The sequence below is a fragment of the Pseudophryne corroboree genome, chromosome 3 (assembly GCF_028390025.1).
Source record: "Pseudophryne corroboree isolate aPseCor3 chromosome 3, aPseCor3.hap2, whole genome shotgun sequence".
Lineage (NCBI taxonomy): Eukaryota > Metazoa > Chordata > Amphibia > Anura > Myobatrachidae > Pseudophryne > Pseudophryne corroboree.
In genome coordinates, this window is record NC_086446.1 from 153,564,367 (window position 1) to 153,586,542 (window position 22,176).

General features: G+C 46.6%; 1 protein-coding gene across 5 annotated transcripts in view; it reads left to right on the forward strand.

Annotated features, from left to right (window-relative positions):
• LOC135054976 (centromere protein Q-like) overlaps window positions 1-22,176 on the forward strand; it is a 156,965-nt gene that overhangs the window by 76,103 nt on the left and 58,686 nt on the right. For all 5 annotated transcript variants that reach the window (XM_063958494.1, XM_063958493.1, XM_063958495.1 and 2 more), the window contains exons 3-4: window positions 7,121-7,210; window positions 9,187-9,247. In XM_063958494.1, coding sequence (XP_063814564.1) covers window positions 7,121-7,210; window positions 9,187-9,247 — 151 coding nt within the window. The remainder of the gene's footprint in view (window positions 1-7,120; window positions 7,211-9,186; window positions 9,248-22,176) is intronic.

Genomic DNA, 22,176 nt, shown 5'->3' on the forward strand with positions numbered 1-22,176 from the left:
CCAGGAGAGTGTCAGAATTGGCGGTTTTTTCGTACAAAAGCCATATCTGTTTTTCCATTGGGACAGGGCAGAACTGCGGACGCGTCCTCAGTTTCTCCCTAAGGTGGTATCAGCGTTTCACCTGAACCAACCTATTGTGGTGCCTGCGGCTTCTAGCGACTTGGAGGACTCCAAGTTGTTCGACGTTGTCAGAGCCTTCAAAATATATATATATATATATATATATATATATATATATATATATATTTCAAGGACGGCTGGAGTCAGAAAGTCTGACTCGCTGTTTATACTGTATGCACCCAACAAGCTGGGTGTTCCTGCGTCTAAGCAGACGATTGCTCGTTGGATTGGTAGCACAATTCAACTTGCGCATTCTGTGGCAGGACCTGCCACAGCCAAAATCTGTAAATGCCCACTCCACAAGGAAGGTGGGCTCACCTTGGGCGGCTGCCCGAGGGGTCTCGGCATTACAACGCTGCCGAGCAGCTACGTGGTCAGGGGAGAACACGTTTGTAAAATTCTACAAATTTGATACCCTGGCTAAGGAGGACCTGGAGTTCTCTCATTCGGTGCTGCAGAGTCATCCGCACTCTCCCGCCCGTTTGGGAGCTTTGGTATAATCCCCATGGTCCTGACGGAGTCCCCAGCATCCACTTAGGACGTCAGAGAAAATAAGAATTTACTTACCGATAATTCTATTTCTCGTAGTCCGTAGTGGATGCTGGGCGCCCATCCCAAGTGCGGATTGTCTGCAATACTTGTACATAGTTATTGTTACAGAAATCGGGTTATTATTGTTGGAAGCCATCTTTTCAGAGGCTCCTCTGTTATCATGCTGTTAACTGGGTTTAGATCTCAAGTTGTACAGTGTGATTGGTGTGGCTGGTATGAGTCTTACCCGGGATTCAAAATCCTTCCTTATTGTGTACGCTCGTCCGGGCACAGTATCCTAACTGAGGCTTGGGGGAGGGTCATAGGGGGAGGAGCCAGTGCACACCACCTAGTGGTCAAACTTTTAATTTTGTGCCCTGTCTCCTGCGGAGCCGCTATTCCCCATGGTCCTGACGGAGTCCCCAGCATCCACTACGGACTACGAGAAATAGAATTATCGGTAAGTAAATTCTTATTTTTTGACTAAAAAACCGGGGTGTTATAGATGTGTGGGCTGCACAACGTGCAGCTATATGGAGGTGGGCCCTGGGTTTTCACATCCTCAGACTGGGAAATTTATAAAAATAGATAAAATATTGACTTGTACTTGCACCCATGTGATTTATTTTATAAGATGCCCTTGTGGGCTTTTTTATGTGGGTAAAACCACACGACAATTTCGTGAGAGAATGGCCATGCATAGGTCTGCCATCCGTGCGGCGATCGAGGGGCAGAGCCAGGCACAACCAGTGGCCAGGCATTTCGCCAAGTTCAGGCATGGGTTGGCGACCCTTAAATATAAAATTATAGACCAACAACCTAAAAACATTCGGGGAGGTGATAGAAATAGGTTATTATTGCAACGGGAAGCTAAGTGGATACACCGCTTAAACACTGTTGCCCCGGGTGGGCTAAATGAGCAATTCAGTTTAAATTGTTTCACTGATTAAAAGACAGCATTAGCTAGTTATAGAAGATTGGTCTATATGAGTTATGAATATTTTGCCACTTTTGTTTATATGCAATTGGATATCTGGTAACCAAGGGATTTGCTTGGGATGTACTATAAGTGAATATCACATGTTTTATTGTTATAGTTGGTTCCCATGGTGACCGGGACGTCGACGGGGAGGAGCGATCGGACGAGTGGTGCAGCTTGATGACGTCATCCGTCCCCCGCCGGCGTGGCCGAGCCAGGGACGCAATGCACGGGTGATGGTGGAGGATTTAAAGGTATGTGTATTACAATGTTTATACTGTTCTGACGAAAGATATAAATCTGAAACGTTAACAAGAGATAAGAGCTTGGTCTCTTCCTTTCTTATTTGCTGTACAAGTCCCGATTGAGTGCCGCCGGTATACAGATTGAATTTATACACGAAAGTGATGGAGGGCACCTGGGTATACTACAGATGAGATATTGAGTGCCGGTAATTGTGTTATTGTATGTATGTATAATATATATATATATATATATATATATATATATATATATATATATATAATATATATATATATCTGGTCATATTTTTCCAGTGTTATTAAGCGCTGGGTGTGTGCTGGCATACTCTCTCTCTCTCTCTCTCTCTCTCTCTCTCTCTCTCTCCTAAGGGCCTGGTTGTGGTTTTGTCCCCTTATAGGTTAATCCCTGTGTGTGTGGGGTGTCGGTACGTGGTGTCGACATGTCTGAAGCGGAAGGCTTTTCCAAGGAGGAGGTGGAGCAAATGAGTGGTGTGTCCCCGTCGGTTGTACCGACTCCAGATTGGATGGACATGTGGCATATGTTGAATGCAAGTGTGGCATCTTTACATAAAAAGCTTGATAAGGCTGATTTAGGGGGGACATCAGGGGGTCAATCCTCAGATTGGACTGACTCACAGGGCCCGTCGGGGTCTCAAAAGCGTCCCTTAACACAAGACACTACTACCGACACGGATTCTGAGTCCAGTGTCGACTATGACAAAGTAAAATTGCACCCTAGGGTGACTAAAACCATTCAGTGTATGATTGTGGCAATAAGGGATGTGTTGCATATTGTGGATGAACCCTCTGTCCCCGACACAAGGGTACACATGTTTAAGGAAAAGAAACAGATTATTAACTTTCCCACATCTCATGAATTAAATGAATTCTTTGGAAAAGCTTGGGAGACTCCGGATAAGAGACCGCAAATCCCCAAAAGAATTTATATGGCATACCCTTTCCCTAAGCAGGACAGGGAGATTTGGGAATCACCCCCCACTGTGGACAAAGCCCTGACGCGCTTGTCCAAGAAAGTGGCGCTACCGTCTCCTGACACAGCAGCCCTTAAGGACCCTGCAGATCGCGGGCAAGAAACTACCTTAAAGTGTATTTATTCTCATACGGGTGCTGTGCTAAGACCGACAATTGCGTCGGCATGGGTGTGTAGCGCAATTGCAGCTTGGACAGATGAGCTGACAGATCAATTTGATAATATGGATAAGGATACTATATTCCTAACTCTAGCCCATATTAAAGATGCAGTCTTATTTATGAGGGATGCTCAAAGGGACATTGGATTGCTAGCTTCTAGGGCCAATGCCATGTCTGTCTCAGCGAGAAGATCCTTATGGACTCGCCAATGGACGGGTGATGCGGATTCCAAGAAACATATGGAAGTACTACCCTACAAGGGTGATGTATTGTTTGGGGATGGGCTGACGGACCTGGTTTCCACAGCCACAGCAGGTAAATCAAATTTTTTACCTTATATACCACAACAGCAAAAGAAAGTAACACCCTATCAGATGCAGTCCTTTCGGTCGCACAAGTCCAAAAGAGGTCGGGGATCCTCTTTCCTCGCCAGAGGTAAGGGCAGAGGCAAGAGAGCACCTGCTTTGGCAGGTGCCCATGAACCAAAGTCCTCCCCGGCTGCTCCAAAACCCACAGCATGACGCTGGGGCTCCCCTGAGGGAGTCCGCACCGGTGGGTGCACGTCTTCGACTTTTCAGTCAGGCCTGGGTCAGTTCGGACCTGAATCCCTGGGTGGTGGAAATAGTTTCCCAGGGTTACAAATTGGAATTCGAGGAGGTGCTCCCGCGCCGATTTTTCAAATCGGCCCTACCAGCTTCCACATCTGAAAGGGATGTAGTGTTAGCTGCAATTCAAACGCTGTGTATACAGCAAGTGATAATCAAGGTTCCCCTGCACCAGCAGGGAAGAGGTTACTACTCAACCCTATTTGTGGTCCCGAAACCGGACGGTTCAGTCAGACCTATTTTGAATCTGAAATCCCTAAACCTGTACATAAAAAGATTAAAATTCAAAATGGAATCTCTCAGAGCGATAATAGCCAACATGGAGGAGGGGGAGTTTATGGTGTCTCTGGACATAAAGGATGCGTACCTTCATGTCTCCATATATGCCCCCCATCAGGAATACCTGAGATTCGCTGTACAGGATTGTCATTACCAATTTCAGACATTGCCGTTTGGACTCTCCACGGCCCCGAGGATTTTCACCAAGATAATGGCGGAAATGATGGTGGTCCTGCGCAAGCATGGAGTCACAATTATCCCATACTTGGACGATCTCCTTATAAAAGCGAGTTCAAGGAAGAAATTGCTGAACAGTGTGGCGCTCTCGTTGAGAGTGCTCCAGCAACACGGTTGGATTCTAAATCTACCGAAGTCACAGTTGATTCTGACAACTCGACTACCGTTCCTAGGTATGATGCTGGATACAGAACAAATGAAGGTCTTCCTCTCAATATAGAAAGCCCAAGACATACAGAACATGGTCAGAGACCTGCTAAAACCGAAAAGGGTGTCAGTTCACCAATGCACTCGAGTTCTGGGGAAAATGGTGGCGGCCTACGAGGTCATTCCCTTCGGCAGGTTCCATGCAAGGACTTTTCAATGGGACCTTCTGGACAAGTGGTCCGGGTCCCATCTGCACATACATCGGAAAATAACTCTGTCCCCAGGGACCAGAGTGTCCCTCCTGTGGTGGTTGCAAAGTGCTCACCTCCTGGAGGGTCGCAGGTTCGGAATTCAGGATTGGATCCTGGTTACCACGGACGCGAGCCTCCGAGGATGGGGAGCGGTCACACAGGGAAAACATTTTCAGGGTCTTTGGTCAGACCAGGAGTCCTGTCTACACATCAATGTGTTGGAACTCAGGGCCATTTACAACGGCCTTCGACAAGCGGAGAGTTTTCTTCTAAACCTACCGGTTCTGATTCAATCGGACAATGTCACAGCAGTGGCTCATGTGAACCGCCAAAGCGGGACAAAAAGCAGAGTCGCGATGGCGGAAGCCACAAGGATCCTTCGCTGGGCGGAAAATCATGTAAGCGCTCTGTCAGCTGTCTTCATTCCGGGAGTGGACAACTGGGAAGCAGACTTCCTCGGCAGACACGATCTCCATCCAGGAGAGTAGGGACTTCATCAAGATGTCTTTGCAGAAGTAACACGTCTTTGGGGAACTCCTCAAATAGACATGATGGCGTCACGCCTCAACAAAATGGTACTGCGCCAGGTCTCGGGACCCTCAGGCAATAGCAGTGGACGCTCTGGTAACACCGTGGGTGTTCAAATCGTTCTACGTGTTTCCTCCTCTTCCTCTCATCACAAAAGTGTTGAGGATCATAAGACGAAGAAGAGTACGAACGATACTCGTTGTCCCATACTGGCCTCGAAGGGCCTGGTACTCGGATCTACAAGAGATGCTCACAGGAGATCCCTGGCCTCTTCCTCTGAAGGAAGACCTGTTGCAGCAGGGGCCCTGTGTATTTCAAGACTTACTGCGGTTACGTTTGACGGCATGGCGGTGGAACGCCGAATCCTAGCGAAAAAGGGGATTCCGGAAGAGGTCATCCCAACGTTAATAAAGGCTAGGAAGGAGGTGACGATAAAACATTATCACCGTATCTGGCGAAAGTATGTGTCTTGGTGTGAGACCGAAAATGCACCTACGGAAGATTTTCATCTGGGTCGTCTTCTCCACTTCCTACAGACAGGAGTAGATATGGGCCTGACATTAGGCTCTGTTAAGGTACAGATTTCGTCCCTCTCAATTTTCTTTCAGAAGGAATTGGCTTCTCTTCCAGAAGGCCAGACGTTTGTAAAGGGAGTGCTGCACATCCAGCCCCCTTTTGTGCCTCCAGTGGCACCATGGGACCTGAACGTGGTGTTGCAGTTCCTAAAATCACACTGGTTTGAACCGCTTAACAAGGTTTAGTTGAAATTTCTTACCTGGAAGGTGGTCATGTTGTTGGCCTTAGCATCAGCAAGGCAAGTGTCAGAATTGGCGGCTTTGTCACACAAGAGCCCCTACTTGATTTTTCATGTGGATCGAGCTGAATTGAGGACACGTCCGCAATTTTTGCCTAAAGTGGTTTTTTCGTTCCATATGAATCAACCTATTGTGGTGCCTGTGGCTACAAGTGACCTGGAGGATTCCAGATCCCTGGACGTAGTCAAGGTCTTAAAAATGTATGTAGCCAGGACGGCTAGAATTAGGAAAACAGAGGCTCTGTTTATCCTGTATGCGGCCAATAAGATTGGCGCTCCTGCTTCGAAGCAGACTATTGCTCGCTGGATCTGTAATACGATTCAGCAGGCTCACTCTACGGCTGGATTGCCGGTACCAAATTCGGTTAAGGCCCATTCCACTAGGAAGGTGGGCTCTTCTTGGGCGGCTGCCCGAGGCGTCTCGGCTTTACAACTTTGCCGAGCGGCGACTTGGTCGGGGTCAAACACTTTTGCTAAATTCTAGAAGTTTGATACCCTGGCTGATAAGGACCTAGCATTTGCTCAGTCGGTGCTGCAGAGTCGCACGCACTATCCCGCCCGATTGGATGCTTTGGTATAAACCCCATGGTCCTTACGGAGTCCCCAGCATCCTCTAGGACGTAAGAGAAAATAAGATTTTAAACCTACCGGTAAATCTATTTCTCCTAGTCCATAGAGGATGTTGGGCGCCCGTCCCAAGTGCGGAAACTCTGCAAGACTTGTATTTAGTTGTTGCTTACATAAGGGTTATGTTACAGTTGACATCGGTCTTGGACCGTTACTGTAGTTTTGTTCATACTGTTAACTGGTTATGTATGTTCCAGGTTACATGGTATGATTGGTGTGGGCTGGTATGAATCTTGCCCTTGGATTGCTAAATCCTGCCTTGTATTGTCCATCTCCTCTGGGCACAGTTCTCTAACTGAGGTCTGGAGGAGGGGCATAGAGGGAGGAGCCAGTGCACACCCATAGTCAAAGTTCTTTTTAGGTGCACTATCTCCTGCGGAGCCCGTCTATACCCCATGGTCCTTACGGATTCCCCAGCATCCTCTACGGACTAGGAGAAATAGATTTACCGGTAGGTTTAAAATCTTATTTTACTTTTTAAGGTGCCACAAAGTGTCCCCAATGCTGTAAAAAGATTGCAAACAAAAGAAAAAAATAATTGCGTGACGTATATTATTTGTATTTTTTATTTTTATTTTGTTCCACAGGGCACAAAGCGCAAGAAGCAAGATTCAGATGATCACCCTCAGACGTCACATAAAAAGCAACGTATGAACGTACGAAAAAAGGATTTACCGGTAGGTAATTAAAATCCTATTTTCATATAGTAATAATGTGTGCAAAAATGTATTCTCACTGCTCCGTGTGGGACAGGTCAGAATTCATATGAGATGGAAGCTTCATTATCTCTGTTATCTGTATCTGGTTGAGGAATAAAAGTACACAGGTGTACGTAGCTTGACCAACTATATCTTACAGGCGTGTGGGTGGGCAGGTTGGGTTGGGACGCCGACAGCAGTGAACCTGGGAGATTTAGAAAGCATGCTGCTGGGTCTCTTGCAGATGGAAGGAAGCTCAGCATGTTCTGTGGAAGAGCAAAGCCTGTGATTCTACAAACTGTTGTGGAACTACAAATAGTATTAAGTGGCGGCTGCTCAATCAGTTTAGTGGTCCTTCACAAGTGCATGAAAGGGAGGGGTCATTGTAGACTAGAAAAAAAAAAAAAAAAAAAAATATATATATATATATAAACCTTAGTTTTTTGATGGCTCAATGTACACAAACTTTGTTTAATACACAAAGTTATTATACATATTGTATTAAATGACCTTCAGGCTGTGTATAAGGTGTATATGAAACATAAATGAATTGTGTGAATGTACACACACTTTGTTTAATGCACAACGTTATAAAAAATATTGGCTAAAATGACCTTCAGGCTGTGTGTGTATAAGGTGTATATGTAACATAAATGCATTCTGTGCTTAGATTTAGGTCCCATCGCCATGATATCTCATTATGGTATGCAATTATTCCAAAATACGGAAAAATCCCATATCCAAAATACCTCTGGTCCCAAGCATTTTGGATAAGGGATACTCAACCTGTGTGTGTGTGTATGTGTGTGTGTGTATATATATATATATATATATATGTATATATATATATATATATATATATATATATATATATATATATATATATATATATATATATATATATATATATAATATATATATTCCCCCAGCACACTGCAGATCATTTTTAGTGTGCTGGTGGAATATTTTTCCTTTTTTTCTTTTCTTGTGGAACTGCAAATACCAGTATTGACACATGGTGATACATTCAAAATGATCACCATTTGTGGGGGAGGGAGGGGGTGTTTTGATGATGGGCACGTTACGGAATAGGATTCCACCTTTCCTACAAGTCATTCTGCCCTGCTAGAGCTACCCCATTCTCCTGTAAGTGCAGTTACTATGCAGTGGAAGCACTTAGGAAGAAAACCCGCTCAGCCACAAAGCGATAAGCCACACAAGCTCATAGAACGGGACTGATGAGTGCTGAAGCCCATAAAAAAACAAATGTCCTTGCAGCTCTCAGTACCGAGTTCCAAACTGCCCTTGGAAGCAAAGGCAATCCGGAGCTTCATAGGTTGCGTTACCATGGCCGAGCAGCTGCAGAGAACCCTCAGATCACCATGTGCAGGCATGACTAACACAGACTGTTTGCTGGCTTTATATAAATTCTATATGCTATTGATGGGTGGTCTTCAGTATGCTGAATGTCGGGATCCCGGCGCACAGTATACCGGCGCCGGAATCCCGACACCCGGCATACCGACAGATATTCTCCCTCGCGGGGGTCCACGACCCCCCTGGAGGGAGAATAAATAGCGTGGCGCGCCACCGTGCCCGCAGCGTGGCTAGCGCAGCGGGCCCACAAGGGGCTCCTTTGCGCTCGCCACACAGTCGGTATGCCGGCGGTTGGGCTCCCGGCGCCGGTATGCTGGTCGCCGGGAACCCGGCCGCCGGCATACCATACTTCACCCGCTATTGATGTGTAAAGCAAATAGTCACCATTGTCATCTGGGGCATTCCTGAATACCTATCTACAGTATTGTTGCTTTTTAAAAAAAATTATTATTATTAATTTTTATTTTGTAAGGTGCCACAAAGTGTCCCCAATGCTGTACAAAGATTGCAAACAAAAGAAAAAAAATAATTGCGTGACGTATATTATTTGTATTTTTTATTTTTATTTTGTTCCACAGGGCACAAAGCGCAAGAAGCAAGATTCAGATGATCACGCTCAGACGTCACATAAAAAGCAGCGTATGAAACATCTTTTCCCTTATTCTTATCCAGTAATTTTCTCCAGTTATTATCCTGGCACCAAAAAAAAAAAGGATGGAAATAACTGTTTATGTCCATAAGGTCTTTGCTAAATAAATATGGGACTGCACTGTGCAAGGTTACCTATTATTGTGTTTTATGACTTACCGTATTTCACTCTTAAGGCAAATATACCTTTTATGTATGAAATGATTCAACAGGAAGAAATACAGTCCCTTGAGATCAGTCTGAGCATCTCATATACTCTTAGGTGGCATACACATGGGGTGACTTGTGCTGTGTGCTAAGCGATCTAGGTTAGTACAGATCGTTCAGCACACATCGTTATACACACAGGGCTATTCTCACTTGTGGGTGTCCACGACACCCATAGAGTGGGAATAAAACCTGTGGCCAGCCACCGAGCTCACAGCGTGGCGAGCCAGCAAGGGGCTTTGTTGCGGCCGGCATTCTGGTAGCCAGGGTCCCAGCGTCGGTATGCCAGGATCCCGACTGTCTTTCATCCAAGCCGTACAGACACAGGTACCACATTTAGGTGACTCAATACTATGATAAGCTGGTTACTTTTTGATATGATTTAGTCTTGTGCAGGATACTACCAATGTTTCTCCGGCAGGGTCCACAGGTTATCCACAGGATAACAATGGGATATGATGGAGCGTCAGCGGATTGGCGCCAATCGATCAAAGCTTTCTGGTGTCCCAGGATGTAACGGGCCCGTCCATATATCCCCGCCAACTGGCTCAGGCAAATCAGTTGTATTCCAAAGCAGAAGGCAGGAGCATCATGTAGAGCCCTAATCAGGCGAGAAGAACAGACATGCACACCCTTCCATACCAGAAGTAAGGTTAGTAAGTAAAAGGATCCTCAAATCAGGTGCTTTCTTATTTTTATTTTTATAGTCTTACTATTTTTTTTGAGTGATCTTTCTAAACAGCTTCTTATACGCACCTTAGAAAGTCGCTCCAACAACTCTACGCCCGGTCGTGACTGCGCTTACCCACGAGTACAGTGCTGTTTCGGCCGGCGTCTGTGTCGGATATACTAGCAGATTCAGCAGATGTTACCAGGCTGTGACCGGAGCACGGGGACAAGATAAGGCATTGATTCCGCTTAGTAGATGGAATACGGACACAGCCGTACTGTTTTGGGAGATAAACTACCAAACAGTAGCTGACGCGGCTGCCACCCCGGGTGCACCAGTGCTAGGCCTTAGGGATGAGAGGCTCCAGGAATAGCATGAGGCCGCGATCCCTAGGGTTGATGTCAGCAGTGGGGAGTCGGACGCTCTCATGGTTGCCCCTCCCCCCGGTTCATGACCAGTTTCCGCCGAGTCTCCCGCCATGAACTGTTTGCGCTACCACGAGGGGACCCAGTCGCAGCATAGGCGGCTGTGTGACCGGTGCGTCTGTGTTCACTCAGCGTCTGTGTTCACTAGGTTCAGGGAGCGGCAGTGTACACTAGTAGCGTTTGGATCTACTCAGCGTTCGCTAATGTATGATCGATCTTGGAAGCGGGGTGAGTCTCCCTGTATCCCACTCTACTGAGTACGGGTAATACAGCACTAAATCTCTATCTACCGTTTGAGTACGAATAGTTAGATGAGTGCTTATTGCATACGAGTCTGTATACCATTACTGTTGTTTCTTTCGCATTGCGTCTGGATACGTTAGCTCTGTTTAAAACATGATTCAGTAAATGTGTTCTCCTACATATTTAAAATATAGCTGTAGTTGATGATGTGCTCATATTGCTTATTATACAAATGTATAACGTGACTGACTGCTAGTATGATGCTGACTTTACTATATGTCTGTTAAGTTTGTCTTGCAGATCCTCAATGCTGGTGCATGGGAGGGTCGGATGGATATCATTTAAAAAAATTAAAGTGATTACAGTCACAAAATTGTGTAGTACACTGTGGAAGTGCTGATTATTTATCATGTATAAGAGCGACAGAGGTGAGGACACTCATACCAAGTTTGTTTTGCAAAGCTGTATTATCCTGTCATGATCTGGTTCAGGATAGTTTGTGTGCATAGTGTTTTAGCTTCAGCATACAAGACAGATTCAGGTACAGATGTATGCACCTTGGCTATCTTTGCACAAACTTTATCCAATAAGCTGAATGCATAATTCCTCCAGAATCCTGTACCAGGTATGGCCTTTACATGCAGATCCACCTATGGTGTATCACTCTCAGCAGCAGCTTCTCAGAGCCAGTGGTAAGTAAAATCTTCACACTCACAGGCTACACATTGTCAAATTCATCGGAAGATGAAAGCCCAATTTATTCTACTTCATCATACGAAAAAGAGGTAGGTCTCGGCTGGAATATAGCTGAGTTAATTAAAGCAATGAAAGAGCCTGTGTTAAAAACCAAGGCAACTGTGTTTAAACGTCCCAAAACCTGAGTATCAAGGGTCAGTTCAGCTGACGGAAATCATGGAAGAAGTTTGGGCTACGCCCAATAAGAAGTTTAGACTTCCTAAGAAATGGAATTCCAATTATCTTCCAGTTGGAGATGGTTTAAAAAGAGGTGGCCCCTAAAGTAGTTACGCGAGTGATCTACTTTATCTTTGCTTTCAAGGGCAGTCATAGGGCCAAGCCTTGGCTTTGGCTTAAATGACGACAAGAGCATTTAAGCTCTTACACCATCTGCAACAGACAATAACATGTTTTGCAGAGGCACAAGTGACTCATTAATTGGGCAGAAGCGTCTCCAGTTCTGTCACACCGGATGACTCACTTGGGGGCTGTACTGGATCAGGTCTGCAGAGAGTAATTTTTACCTCGCTACAAAATACCCAGGACTTGCTACACAGTCAAACGGTATCCATTCACGCAGCAATGCGGGTGATGGGTTTGATGGTATCTACATCGACAGGGTGAAGTATGCACAATTCCACTCGAGGTCTCTGCAGCGTCTGATTCTTACCGAATAGAATCTACAGTCACACTACACTGAATATACCCAATCTCATCGGATTGTGGAAGCTAAGCAGTGTTTGGCCTGGTTGGTACTTGGAGGAACCACCTGAGAATACAAGGTGCTGTAGGTATTAAGGGATTGCATCACATAATAACGGACTATGGTACGTACGATAAAAGTAAGAAGGTCGTTAGCCTGGTGGCCACAGGCATCCCAGCTAGACAAAGGGAAATCCTTTTGATATCAGATTGGGAAAATTCTAACACTAGGGAGCAGTGTCAAGAAGGTTGTGTTCCCAAAGAAGAAAGTGGACCCTGCCGGAGAAATAGTACCAAAAAAGTTTAATCAACTATTCCGTGCGCAAGAAGCAGCCTGTCAATGGTAAACTCCTGGAGGTATTTTTCACCCCTCACCAGTAGTGCAAACATCAACAAAAAAATGGAGAAAACCACTTAACCAGCGCTTCCGTTCGTTCAATAATTCACTTAATTCTCATCAGATCATCCCCGTCATTTGTATATGTAACAAAGAAATGGGTGAGAGAATATAGTGCAACACAGTTTTTAATTTACAAACAACATATAAATATAATTAAAATCCAATGGTCTGTGCAAAAGGCATAATTCTTAGACAAGGTAGGCTTTCCAATCAATATATGCAATGGAGGTTTACCAGATTTGGTGGAACTGTGGTTTAGACAGTTCAAATACAGCTCATATGGTATGGTGGGAATTCCGGGAGCACCACTCACAACCGTCCTGGCTGCTGAATCCAACAGGTTTTCCTCTAAAGTATCAGAACTGGAATGCCTCCTCCACCAACGCGTTTATTAAGCCAACTGACTCAGGTGCTTACATTAATGCCACAAGTTGCCATCACCCTAACTGGCTAAGTTCCATCCCTGACAGCCAGTTTACACGCTTGAAACGCAATTGTACCAATTCTGAGCTTTATGAGGTCCAAGCGGAGGAGATGAAGTCTAAATTTAAGGCCTCTGGGTACCCAATTGAGAAGATAGAAAGCACTAAAATTAAAGTGGCAAAGCTTGACCGTAAAGACCTCCTACAGCCAAAAAAGAAAGCGGAAAAGGAAAAAGGATCACAATATGATAAGGCATTTATTACTTCGTTTAATAGCCAACATAAAATTCTAGAGAAATCCCTCAATAGACATTGGGGGATTCTGAGAAAAGACCCTGTTATCGGTCAATTATTGCCAGAGAGATCCAAATGTATTTTTAGGAAGGCCCCTAACCTAAGAACGAATCTTGTGAAAAGTGCACTACCTGCCAAAAGACCCATGTGTACCGTGAAATCGAAAGGTTTCTTTCGATGCGGAATATGCATTGGGTGTAAAAACATATCAAGTAATAGCGGAAAAATAACAGAGGTACTGATTAATAACAATGATTTTAAAATAACAGATTTTGTAACTTGCAACACTGCCAATGTTATATACGCGATTGAGTGTACATGTAATTTATGGTACATAGGTCGTACTTCAAGACCTTTAAAAATTAGAATTAGCGAGCACCTAAGAAACCTCAAAAAAGGTCTTACGACCCATGCGCTATCTGAACATTTTAGGGTTCACCATAACTGCAGCGTGATAGGGATTAAACGTTTTTGTGGAATTAAACATATAAAAAATTACTGGAGAAAAAAATCAGCTGGCTAAAGCAGAAATTCAAGCCATTTATGAATTAGGGACTTTAAAACCGGGTGGCATAAATGCCGACTTTGAAATCAAATGGTTTCTGAATTAGTCTCATGCTTGCATTAAGTGTTCTGTTATAATTGATGTCTATAGGACTTGTGTAATTTTAAAAGTATTCTTAAAACTATCCTAGATTGTACTCCTGTCTCCATGACAACGAGCTTGTCCGCTCCGAAACGCCCCCGGAAGTGATGTGATGCTTCAAATGTTTGGACGTTTTTATTCTTTATGAAATAAGATGACCACAAAAGAATCAAGCTACCACAGACACATAAGAAAACAGTGAATACGAGGTATTGGTGAGCGGGTGTGCGACTGCGTTCGAAAACCCGACATCACCATGACAACCCGCAATACCGGAAGTGACGTAGGGGGAGAACCGTGCGCGGCTGGAGGATGCTGGGACTTGTAGGATTTTTATGTATAGACGCATGCAGCTGTGCACGGAGGTAGCTTATTGGACATTGCTGGTTTAAATAGCATCAGGAATAGAAGTGAGGCATATTGACACCTTGACAAAGACCCCAGTAGGGAAGGAAACGCCTTGGTGGAGGAGGCATTCCAGTTCTGATACTTTAGAGGAAAACCTGTTGGATTCAGCAGCCAGGACGGTTGTGAGTGGTGCTCCCGGGATTCCCACCATACCATATGAGCTGTATTTGAACTGTCTAAACCACAGTTCCACCAAATCTGGTAAACCTCCATTGCATATATTGACTGGAAAGCCTACCTTGTCTAAGAATTATGCCTTTTGCACAGACCATTGGATTTTAATTATATTTATATGTTGTTTGTAAATTAAAAACTGGGTTACACTATATTCTCTCTCCCATTTCTTTGTTACATATACAAATGACGGGGATGATCTGATGAGAATTAAGTGAATTATTGAACGAACGTAAGCGCTGGTTAAGTGGTTTCCTGCCGGAGAAATATACTTTATGGTAAGAACTTACCGTTGATAACGGTATTTCTCCTAAGTCCACAGATTCCACAGGGATACCACCCTGACGCACCTGATTTGAGGATCATTTTACTCACTAACCTTCCTTCTTGTACGGAAGGGTGTACATGTGTGTTCTTCTCGCCTGATTAGGGCTCTACATGATGCTCCTGCCTTCTGCTTTGGAATACAGCTGATTTGCCTGAGTCAGTGGGCGGGGATATATGGACGGGCCCGTTGCATCCTGGGAGGCCAGAAAGCTTTGATCGATTGGTGTCAATCCGCTGACGCTCCATCATATCCCATTGTTATCCCGTGGAACCTGTGAACTTAGGAGAAATACCGTTTTCTCTAACGTCCTAGTGGATGCTGGGGTCTCCGTAAGGACCATGGGGAATAGACGGGCTCCGCAGGAGACTGGGCACTCTAAGAAAGATTTAGTACTACTGGTGTGCACTGGCTCCTCCCTCTATGCCCCTCCTCCAGACCTCAGTTAGAATCTGTGCCCGGACAGAGCTGGGTGCATTTTAGTGAGCTCTCCTGAGCTTGCTAATAAGAAAGTATTTTAGTTAGGTTTTTTTATTTTCAGAGAGCTTCTGCTGTCAACACACTCTCTGCTACGTGGGACTGAGGGGAGAGAAGCAAACCTACTAACTGCGGCTAGGTTGCGCTTCTTTGGCTACTGGACACCATTAGCTCCAGAGGGATCGAACACAGGAACCTAACCTTGTCGTCCGTTCCCGGAGCCGCGCCGCCTTCCCCCTCGCAGAGTCAGAAGACAGAAGCCGGTGGGTTGAAGCAAGAAGACGTCAAAATCGGCGGCAGAAGACTCCTGTCTTCATATGAGGTAGCGCACAGCACTGCAGCTGTGCGCTATTGCGCCCACACTTACCCACACACTCCGGTCACTGTAGGGTGCAGGGCGCAGGGGGGGGGGGGGCGCCCTGGGCAGCAATTAAGTACCTCCTGGCAAAAGCAGCATATATACAGTTGGACACTGTTATATGCATGAGCCCCCGCCATTAATTTTACACAAAATCGCGGGACAGAAGCCCGCCGCTGAGGGGGCGGGGCCTTCTTCCTCAGCACTCACCAGCGCCATTTTCTCTCCACAGCTCCGCTGAGAGGAAGCTCCCCAGGCTCTCCCCTGCAGACTCACGGTAGAAAGGGTAAAAAGAGAGGGGGGGGCACATAAATTTAGCGCATTAATCATATATACAGCAGCTACTAGGTAAACACTAAGTTACTGTGTGATTCCTGGGTCATATAGCACTGGGGTGTGTGCTGGCATACTCTCTCTCTGTCTCTCCAAAAGGCCTTGTGGGGGTCCTGTCCTCATATAGAGCATCCCCTGTGTGTGTGGTGTGTCGGTACGCGTGTCGACATGTTTGACGAAGAGGGCTATGTGGAGGCAGAGCAAGTGCAGATGAATGATGTGTCTCCGCCGACGGCGCCGACACCTGATTGGATGGATATGTGGAAGGTGTTAAATGATAATGTAAACTCCTTGCATAAAAGGTTGGATAAAGCTGATGCCTTGGGACAGTCGGGGTCTCAGCCCATGCCTGATCCTACAGCGCAGAGGCCGTCGGGGTCTCAGAAGCGCCCAGTATCCAAAATTGTTGACACAGATATCGACACGGATTCTGACTCCAGTATCTGACAATGATGCAAAATTGCAGCCTAAAATGGCTAAAGCCATCCGCTACATGATTATAGCAATGAAGGATGTATTGCACATATCAGAGGTAAACCCTGTCCCTGACAAGAGGGTTTATATGTATGGGGAGAAAAAGCAAGAGGTGACTTTTCCCCCTTCACATGAGTTACATGAGTTAAATGAATTATGTGAAAAAGCTTGGGATTCTCCTGATAAGAAAGTGCTGATTTCCAAAAGGTTACTTATGGCGTACCCTTTCCCGCCAATGGACAGGATGCGCTTGGAATCCTCCCCTAGGGTAGATAAAGCTCTGACACGCTTATCTAAGAAGGTGGCCCTGCCGTCACAGGATACGGCCACCCTAAAGGATCCTGCAGATAGGAAGCAGGAAAGTATCCTGAAGTCTGTTTATACACATTCAGGTACTCTACTGAGGCCGGCAATTGCGTCAGCCTGGATGTGTAGTGCTGTAGCAGCATAGACAGATAATATGTCTGAGGAAATGGATACCTTAGACAAGGATACCATTTTACTGACCCTGGGGCATATAAAAGACGCTGTCCTATATATGAGGGATGCCCAGAGGGACATTTGCCTACTGTGCTCTAGAATAAATGCAATGTCAATTTCTGCCAGAAGGGTCCTGTGGACTCGGCAATGGACAGGTGATGCCGACTCCAAAAAGCACATGGAGGTGTTACCTTACAAGTGTGAGGAATTGTTTGGGGACGGTCTCTCGGACCTAGTTTCCACAGCTACGGCTGGGAAGTCAAATTTTTTGCTATATATTCCCTCACAGCCTAAGAAAGCACTGTATTAGCAAATGCAGTCCTTTCGATCACAAAGAAGCAAGAAGGTCAGAGGTGCGTCCTTTCTTGCCAGAGGCAGGGGTAGAGGAAAGAAGCTGCACCATACAGCTAGTTCCCAGGAACAGAAGTCCTCCCCGGCTTCCACTAAATCCACCGCATGACGCTGGGGCTCCACAGGAGCCAGGAGCGGTGGGGGCGCATCTCCGAAATTTCAGCCACCAGTGGGTTCGCTCACAAGTGGATCCCTGGGCTATACAGATTGTGTCTCAGGGATACAAGCTGGAATTCGAAGTGATGCCCCCTCACTGTTACCTCAAATCGGCCCTGCCAACTTCCCCCATGGAACGGGAAGTAGTGTTAGCGGCAATTCACAAGTTATATCTCCAGCAGGTGGTGGTAAAGGTTCCCCTCCTTCAACAAGGAAGAGGATACTATTCCACAATGTTTGTGGTACCGAAACCGGACGGTTTGGTCAGACCCATATTGAATTTAAAGTCCCTGAACATTTATCTGAAAAGATTCAAGTTGAAAATGGAATCGCTCAGAGCGGTCATTGCAAGCCTGGAAGAGGGGGATTTTATGGTGTCTCTGGACATCAAGGATGCTTACTTGCATGTCCCCATTTCTCTGACGTCCTAGTGGATGCTGGGGACTCTGTAAGGACCATGGGGAATAGCGGCTCCGCAGGAGACTGGGCACAAAAGTAAAGCTTTAGAACTACCTGGTGTGCACTGGCTCCTCCCCCTATGACCCTCCTCCAAGCCTCAGTTAGATTTTTGTGCCCGAACGAGAAGGGTGCACACTAGGTGGCTCTCCTGAGCTGCTTAGTGAAAAGTTTAGTTTTAGGTTTTTTATGTTCAGTGAGACCTGCTGGCAACAGGCTCACTGCATCGAGGGACTAAGGGGAGAAGAAGCGAACTCACCTGCGTGCAGAGTGGATTGGGCTTCTTAGGCTACTGGACATTAGCTCCAGAGGGACCGATCACAGGCCCAGCCATGGATAGGTCCCAGAGCCGCGCCGCCGGCCCCCTTACAGAGCCAGAAGACAGAAGAGGTCCGGGAAATCGGCGGCAGAAGACGTCCTGTCTTCAACAAGGTAGCGCACAGCACTGCAGCTGTGCGCCATTGCTCTCAGCACACTTCACACTCCGGTCACTGAGGGTGCAGGGCGCTGGGGGGGGGGCGCCCTGAGACGCAATAAAAACACCATGGATGGCAAAAAAATGCATCACATATAGCTCCTGGGCTATATGGATGAATTTAACCCCTGCCAGAATACACAGAAAAACGGGAGATAAGGCCGCCGAAAAGGGGGCGGAGCCTATCTCCTCAGCACACTGGCGCCATTTTCCCTCACAGCTCCGTTGGAGGGAAGCTCCCTGGCTCTCCCCTGCAGTCACTACACTACAGAAAGGGTTAAAAAAGAGAGGGGGGGCACTAATTACGCGCAGTATTAAAAATACAGCAGCTATAAGGGGAAAAACACTTATATAAGGTTATCCCTGTATATATATAGCGCTCTGGTGTGTGCTGGCAAACTCTCCCTCTGTCTCCCCAAAGGGCTAGTGGGTCCTGTCCTCTTATCAGAGCATTCCCTGTGTGTGTGTGCTGTGTGTCGGTACGTTTGTGTCGACATGTATGAGGAGAAAAATGAGGTGGAGACGGAGCAGATTGCCTGTAATAGTGATGTCACCCCCTAGGGGGTCGACACCTGAGTGGATGGACTGTTGGAAGGAATTACGTGACAGTGTCAGCTCTGTATAAAAGACAGTGGTTGACATGAGACAGCCGGCTACTCAGCTTGTGCCTGTCCAGACGTCTCATAGGCCGTCAGGGGCTCTAAAGCGCCCGTTACCTCAGATGGCAGATATAGACGCCGACACGGATACTGACTCCAGTGTCGACGGTGAAGAGACAAATGTGACTTCCAGTAGGGCCACACGTTACATGATTGAGGCAATGAAAAATGTTTTACACATTTCTGATAATACGAGTACCACCAAAAAGGGGTATTATGTTCGGTGAGGAAAAACTACCTGTAGTTTTCCTGAATCTGAGAAATTAAATGAGGTGTGTGATGATGCGTGGGTTTCCCCCGATAACAACTGATAATTTCTAAAATGTTATTGGCATTATATCCTTTCCCGCCAGAGGTTAGGGTGCGTTGGGAAACACCCCCTAGGGTGGATAAAGCGCTCACACGCTTGTAAGAACAAGGGCTCTACCCTCTCCTGAGATGGCCGCCCTTAAGGATCCTGCTGATAGAAAGCAGGAGGGTATCCTAAAATGTATTTACACACATACTGGTGTTATACTGCGACCAGCAATCGCCTCAGCCTGGATGTGCAGTGCTGGGTTGGCGTGGTCGGATTCCCTGACTGAAAATATTGATACCCTAGATAGGGACAGTATATTATTGCCTATAGAGCATTTAAAAGATGCATTTCTATATATGCGTGATGCACAGCGGAATATTTGCCGACTGGCATCAAGTCTAAGTGCGTTGTCCATTTCTGCCAGTAGAGGGTTATGGACACGACAGTGGTCAGGTGATGCGGATTCCAAACGGCATTTGGAAGTATTGCCTTATTAAGGGGAGGAGTTATTTGGGGTCGGTCTTTCAGACCTGGTGGCCACGGCAACAGCTGGGAAATCCACGTTTGTACCCCAGGTCGCCTCTCAACATAAGAAGACGCCGTATTATCAGGCGCAGTCTTTTTTCGTGGGCAAGCGGGCAAAAGGTTCCTCATTTCTGCCCCGTGACAGAGGGAGAGGAAAAAGGCTGCAGAAATCAGCCAGTTCCCAGGAACAGAAGCCCTCTCCCGCCTCTGCCAAGCCCTCAGTATGACGCTGGGGCTTTACAAGCAGAATCAGGCACGGTGGGGGCCCGTCTCAATGAATTTCAGCGCGCAGTGGGCTCACTCGCAAGTAGACCCCTGGATCCTTCAGGTGATATCTCAGGGGTACAAATTGGAATTTGAGACGTCTCCCCCTCGCCGTTTCCTAAAGTCGGCTTTACCGATGTCTTCTTCTGACAGGGAGGCAGTTTTGGAAGCCATTCACAAGCTGTATTCCCAGCAGGTGATAATCAAGGTACCCCTCCTGCAACAGGGAATGGGGTATTATTCCACACTGTTGTGGTACCGAAGCCGGACGGCTCGGTGAGACCGATTCTAAATCTAAAATCTTGAACACTTACATACGGAGGTTCAAATTCAAGATTGAGTCACTCAGAGCAGTGATTGCGAACCTTGAAGAAGGGGACTACATGATGTCTCGGGACATCAAGGATGCTTACCTTCATGTCCCAATTTACCCTTCTCACCAAGGGTACCTCAGGTTTATGGTACAGAACTGTCACTATCAGTTTCAGACGCTGCCGTATGGATGGTCCACGGCACCCCGGGTCTTTACCAAGGTAATGGCCGAAATGATGATACTCCTTCGAAGGAAGGGAATTTTAGTTATCCCTTACTTGGACGATTCCCTGATAAGGGTAAGATCCAGGGAACAGTTGGAGGTCGGTGTAGCACTATCTCAGGTAGTGTTGCGGCAGCACGATTGGATTCTCAATATTCCAAAATCGCAGCTGATTCCGACGACTCGTCTTCTGTTCCTAGGGATGATCCTGGACACAGTCCAGAAAAAGGTGTTTCTCCCGGAGGAGAAAGTCAGGGAGTTATCCGAGCTAGTCGGGAACCTCCTATAACCGAGCCAAGTCTCAGTACATCAATGAAATGGTTCTGGGAAAAATGGTGGCTTCCTACGAAGCAATCCCATTCGGCAGATTCCACGCAAGAACTTTCCAGTGGGACCTGCTGGACAAATGGTCCGGGTTGCATCTTCAGATGCATCAGCGGATAACCCTGTCACCAAGCACAAGGGTGTCTCTCCTGTGGTGGTTGCAGAGTGCTCATCTTCTAGAGGGCCGCACATTCAGGACTGGGTCCTGGTGACCACGAATGCCAGCCTGCGAGGCTGGGGAGCAGTCACACAGGGAAGGAATTTCCAGAGCTTATGGTCAAGCCTGGAGACATCACTTCACATAAATATCCTGAAGCTAAGGGCCATTTACAATGCTCTAAGCTCAGCATGACCTCTGCTTCAAGGTCACCCGGAGTTGATCCATTCGGACAACATCACGGCAGTCACCCACGTAAACAGACAGGGTGACACAAGAAGCAGGAGGGCAATGGCAGAAGCTGCAAGGATTCTTCGCTGGGCGGAAAATCATGTGATAGCACTGTCAGCAGTATTCATTCCGGGAGTGGACAACTGGGAAGCAGACTTCCTCAGCAGACACGACCTCCACCCGGGAGAGTGGGGACTTCACCCAGAAGTCTTCCACATGTTTATAAAACTCGACAAGTATTGCGCCAGGTCAAGGGACCCTCAGGCAATAGCCGTAGAAGCTCTGGTAACACAGTGGGTGTACCAGTCAGTGTATGTGTTCCCTCCTCTGCCTCTCATACCCAAGGTACTGAGAATTATAAGATGGAGAGGAGTAAGCACTATATTCGTGGCTCCGGATTGGCCAAGAAGGACTTGGTAACCGGAACTTCAAGAGATGCTCACGGAGGATCCGTGGCCTCTACCTCTAAGAAGGGACCTGCTCCAGCAAGGACCCTGTCTGTTCCAAGACTTACCGCGGCTGCGTTTGACGGCATGGCGGTTGAACGCCGGATCCTGAAGGAGAAAGGCATTCCGGATGAAGTCATTCCTATCCTGATCAAAGCCAGGAAAGATATAACCGCAAAACATTATCACCGCATTTGGCGAAAATATGTTGCATGGTGCGAGGCCAGTAAGGCCCCGACGGAGGAATTTTCAACTAGGTCGATTCCTACA